The 5,301-nt window shown below is 47.2% G+C and overlaps 1 protein-coding gene across 1 annotated transcript; it reads right to left on the bottom strand.

Moving 5' to 3' along the window:
- Nucleotides 1-1,488: 1,488 nt before the first annotated feature.
- On the bottom strand, nucleotides 1,489-4,752 carry LOC144983791 (uncharacterized). The gene is made up of 3 exons (XM_078931115.1): nucleotides 2,971-4,752; nucleotides 2,775-2,887; nucleotides 1,489-2,684 (listed from the first exon to the last, which is right to left on the bottom strand). Exon 1 carries the CDS (start codon nucleotides 4,227-4,229, stop codon nucleotides 3,204-3,206), a length of 1,026 nt encoding a protein of 341 aa, XP_078787241.1. The 5' UTR covers nucleotides 4,230-4,752; the 3' UTR covers nucleotides 1,489-2,684; nucleotides 2,775-2,887; nucleotides 2,971-3,203.
- Nucleotides 4,753-5,301: the final 549 nt, after the last annotated feature.

Below are 5,301 nucleotides of genomic sequence, written 5' to 3' on the forward strand. Positions count from 1 at the left end.
AGCAGAGCATTACAATAATCTAATCTGCTGGTAATAAAAGCATGCATTAGCACCTCTGTGATGGCAAGAGAGAGAAATGGGCGGACTCTGGATATATTTTTTAGATGATAAAATCCTGTTTTCGTGATATTTTTAATTTGTGGGATAAAATTCCTCTGAGACTAAAAAATGACACACAGGTTTCTCACACACTCAGAAGTTTTGTAATTGTTTAGTTTAGATAAAACAATCTCTCTCTTGTCCTCAGAACCGAAACCTCTGTTTTGTCCTGGTCTGGCTGTAAGAAGTTCTCCGCCATCCATGACTTATGTCTAAAAGGCATTTTAAGAGTGTGTTGACAGACTCTTTGTCATCAGGAGTCACAGCGATGTAGAGTTGTGTGTCATCAGCGTAGCTATGAAAACAAACGCCATGCCTCCTGATGACGTCCCCCAGTGGCAGCATATACAGATTAAAAAGTAGTGAACCTAAAATTGAACCTTGGGGCATCCCACAGTTGATGTCAAAGACCTTTGAGGAGCAAGTATTCATACTTACGTAAAAATTTCGATCTGTGAGATTGGAATAAAACCACTTTAGTACGGTACCAGAGATGCCCAAACCTCTCAGCCTGTTGAGTAAAATACTGTGATCTACAGTGTCGAAAGCAGCACTGAGATCCAGTAGTACTAGAACTGAGAGTTTCTGACAGTCCAGATTACATCTAATATCATTTACTATTTTAACAAGGGCCGTGTCTGTGCTGTGGTTTGTCCTAAAACCAGACTGATATTTTTCAAAGATGTTATTTCTATTTAAAAACTCATTAAATTGGATTAAAACAGTTTTTTCAATCATTTTACTTAAAAATGGTAAATTGGATACTGGACGATAAATGTTATAGTTGTTTGGATCTAAATTACTCTTCTTCAGAAGAGGCCTCACCACTGCCATTTTAAAGGCAGCAGGGAAGACACCTGTCTGAAGAGAGTAATTGACAATATTTAAAAGCTCAAACTCAAAGAAGTCATAACATTTTTTCAACAATGATGTGGAGATTGGGTCTAAAAGGCAGGTGGTTGGCTTTAACTGGGAGAAAACCTGACCAAGTCCCACAGCATCAACCAGGACAAAACTTTCCAGTGTTTCCTCTGATAAATGTAATGCTATAGCTTGATTTAAAACAACACTTTTTTGAGTTAAGATACTAGATCTAATAGCATTGATTTTACTTCTGAAGTGGTCTGCAAAACTCTCACAGCATCTGAGGCTGCTATGGAGGACCTTTGAGAGTCTCTTTTAGTTAAACTGTGGCAATGATGAGGATACACGTCTTGACTTCGATAAATCATATAAATCATTGACTTCGATAAATCATATGCCAACAACTGAAATAAAGCGGGCAAAACATCTTATATATGAACACTGAACCAGACCATGCCCAGAGGCAAGGATAACACCACACAGCCCCCCCCCCCCCCCCCCCCCCGAAAAACCCAGAAAGGAACTCAACTGTCAAAAACCATTCTGCAAGGGCGTTTAATGAGTCTGCCAAAACGGCTATGCCGACCCGCAGCCTGTGGAGCCAACTGTGGGACGCTGTCTGTAGAGCTTGGCAGATCTGGGGGTCTGGAAGGAGAACGTCCCTGGCGAGGAACTTGAGCTGGCTGCACAGCGTCGCCTGTCAACACAAACGCTGGTTTTAGCAGGTCCACTGTCACAAAGTCTTTGCGCCCCCCCATGTCCAGGACAAAACATTTGTCCCCCTTCTCCAGGACACGAAACGGACCATCGTAGGGGGGATGAAGGGGCGAGCGGTGGGCGTCATGTCGGACAAAGACAAACTGGGCCGACTGGAGTGATGCAGGCATAAACGACCGTGGGACGCAGTGGTGCAGTGGTGCTGTGGTGGTGTTTTTGGCTAATAAGTTGACTGCAACACAAAACACCAAACAAATGTCTCCATAAAATATAACTAAGTTTTATTTACAAATAAACAACAACCAGCAATAACTAAATGTGAAGCTAAAAGGCTTCAGGGTGAACCCAGGCTAAAACAACAAACAAAACCCCAACTAACTGAAACCTTGTTTTCTTACCTGTACATGAAAGAAAAGGGAAATCAAAGACAAAACTCTACCTCCCTAAGCTTACAAAAACATGTACTAAATGTGGCAACACGAGCGGTTAGGCACACCAAACAAAACTGAGGACTCAACCAGGTGGAGACGTGGTTCCGGCTTAAAAATAGTTTTAATATCAATAATTAAAAACAGGGTAAAAACAGTAAGAGATTAAAACCAGATAAAAACAATAAGAACCTCATATAATTAAAAAAGAATAAAACAAAGATTAAGAGCCTCAAGCCCACCTGTTAACAGCCCGGGCACACAAACAACACTGGAGGGGAACAAATGATACCCCGTAACATGCAGGGGATAAGGTGCAAACAAACAAAACACGGCAAGCCAGTGAGTCCCAGGGTCTGTGTACCCGAGTCCTTTTGTACAGGTGGTCAGAAAGCGGTAGGTGCGCACACACACACCCACGTCACTCCCGGCCTCCAACTCCCAGAAGCACCTGCACAGCCACGGGGTTGGCTGTAGACGAAGTGGGAGGGGGGGCCGTGTAGAGAGCACCTACAAAAACACTAAAAGAACTAAAACTCTGTTCAGCGGCAGCAGCAGCGGGTTCCACCAAACACCCTGTGGAGGCAAACCAAAAAACAGGCAGCAGGGCTTTACCTCCGCGACCAGAGGACATGCAGGGCGAAGAGGCACACGTCACACACATACCAATCAGCGTTGATCGCACCTAAAGGGAAGGGCAGGTAGTGATTCGCTCCGTTCCACTTTGCCCCTTCCTGTCACCCGCCGATATGCTGTGTGACAAGGGGTTACGATACTCACTGCAGTAGAACAAAAAAACAGGACACCACAAATGCAGCAACGGAAAGGAGAAGGTGTACACAGCAAGCCCCGGCCACAATACCTGCACTTGACAGGGGAGCAGGAACCCAGAGAACAGGAGGCAATCTCAGCAGGAACTGAGGGAGAGCCAGCTCAGTCCTCTTTTGTAGCTGGCCAGGTGCTCATCAGCAGAACCAAGATGAGTGACGACACCTGTGGCTCAATTAGCTCATCCTGCCACAATCCACCCCCACAGTTTGCATCGTCGACCCGATGATGAGAAGAGGAAAAAAAATAAAATAGAGTAGGAATGGACTATGTCCATGGCCGAAAGACCACAGACACCGCCTGAGAGGTGACACCCGGTTGACCTTCCACAGATCTTGGGAGTCTATGAAGGTTAGAATGGTGACCAGCTGTAGCCCTTGAAGTGCGACGCAAGGGCACACTGCTACTACCAGCACCGGTTGGTTGCGTCAAAGAACTGTCCCCCACCGCTGCCGGTACACTGGGTTGTGTCGCAACTGGTTCTAGTGGCGGCTCGGAGGGGGGTTCCTCCACCTCTGCCCTACCAAGGTGGTCTGGCCTTACTATGAATAAATCCCCATCTGCCCAATCATCCTGGTTTATCCGTGGTGGATTGGGCTGAGGAGCATCCATTGGGATGCTGTTGCTCTGCCTGGGGACCTCCCCTACAATAGCCTTTAGGAGCGATCGGTGGACCTGTTTTGTTCTACCCAGGTCATCAATTGGTGCAATGGTGTACACCGACCCCCCTTCAGATGCTCTCAGGACCCTGTAGACCACAGCGGGACACAGCGGGACACAGCGCTTTGCTTTCGTTCCAAACCTCTGATGGAAAAGGCACAGGAAGGTCCCGCGGCGCGTGCCCACGCCGACTGCAGACACCGACACCGGATTGTCCTCTGTCTCCTGCAGGCGGGCATCAGACGTCACATGCTGCACGGTGAAACGCCTGGTAGCCAGTAGAACTCGGTCAGCTTCCTCAGCCAGTCCTCTGTAATCTCCCGCGGCCAGGCGAGGAGAGTTGACCAAAGCCGCGCGTACGGGCGGCGGGAGCTGCCGCAAAAAAATGTGCGGGAAAAGAAAACCGCCCTCATCCGAGCTGAGCAGAGAGAGCATGCTGTCCATCAAGTCCACAGCCGAACTGTCTCCCAGGCCCGGCATGCTGAGGATCTTCTCCGCTCTCTCCGAAGCAGACAGGCTGTATCTCAGCTGCAAAAGCTCCTTCAGAGCCGCGTACCTTTCCTGCGGGGGCAGGCTGCGCAGCAGCTGCATTGCCCTGCGAGTGGACTGCTGATCCAGAGCAGCCACCACCATGTAGTACCTGGCGTCATCCGTGTGCACCCCGCGCAGATGAAAAAGGGAATCGACATGCTGGAACCAGGAGGCAGGATCGCTCTGCCAGAACTCAGGCAGCTTCACGGCGGCGCCAGCTTACATGGCCGGGTCCCCGCGCGCGGGAGATGGCGAGGTCACTGAAGATGACGTTAAAACTCGTGCGTCTGCTGGTTCTGACATTATTCACGATTGGGGTCACCAATGTGGCAAGGATGAGGAGACACGTCTTGACTTCGATACGTGAAGGTTTATTCACTCATATGCCAACAACTGAAATAAAGCGGGCAAAACATCGTATATATGAACACTGAATCAGACCACACCCATAGCAACTGCAAAGCCTGTTGGGTGTGAAGCCCAGAGGCAAGGATAACACCACAAAACTGTCTATTGTTTTAACGAGAACTTCATCTTTATCAATATGTAGGTTAAAATCACCAGTTATTATAACTCTACTGTATTTGGAGTGAATTATTGATAAAAATTCAGAAAATTCTTGAATAAAACACGAGGGAGGCTTTGGTGGTCTGTAAACAGTAACACATAAAATAGACGGGCTGTTAAAAGAAAATGCATGATGCCCAAATGAGGAGTAGCTATTTAGCATGATTGTTTTGGTTGTAAATGAGCCACGAGCAATACATGTAGTGCCACCGCCTTTTTATCTCCCCTGGTAGAAAATAAAAAGTTAAAATTTAGTGGGGAAGCTTCAGTGAGAACAACAGGAGCATCAGCACCCAGCCAGGTCTCTGTTAAAAGAAGGCAATCTAAATTGTTGTCTAAAATGAGCTCATTCACAATAAAAGATCTGTTTTAAAGAGAGCGAATGTTTAAAACACCTAAGTTCAAAACCACGTGTGTGTGCAGATGGATTGATTGATCTAACTGTGGAGCTGGTGGATCTGAGCCGGGGGTGTTTGTGAGATCTGCTTGTTATGTGAACTGGGATGTGTTGTGTGATAACTGTGGTTTTAACTGAGGATGGGTGCCGGTGGTCCAGTCAGTCAGTGAGCAGTTTAGCAGAGCGGAGTGTAAGTTCAATGTTCATGGA

The sequence above is a fragment of the Oryzias latipes genome, chromosome 14, assembly GCF_053564925.1.
Source record: "Oryzias latipes strain Hd-rR chromosome 14, Olatipes_Hd-rR_3.1".
NCBI lineage: Eukaryota > Metazoa > Chordata > Actinopteri > Beloniformes > Adrianichthyidae > Oryzias > Oryzias latipes.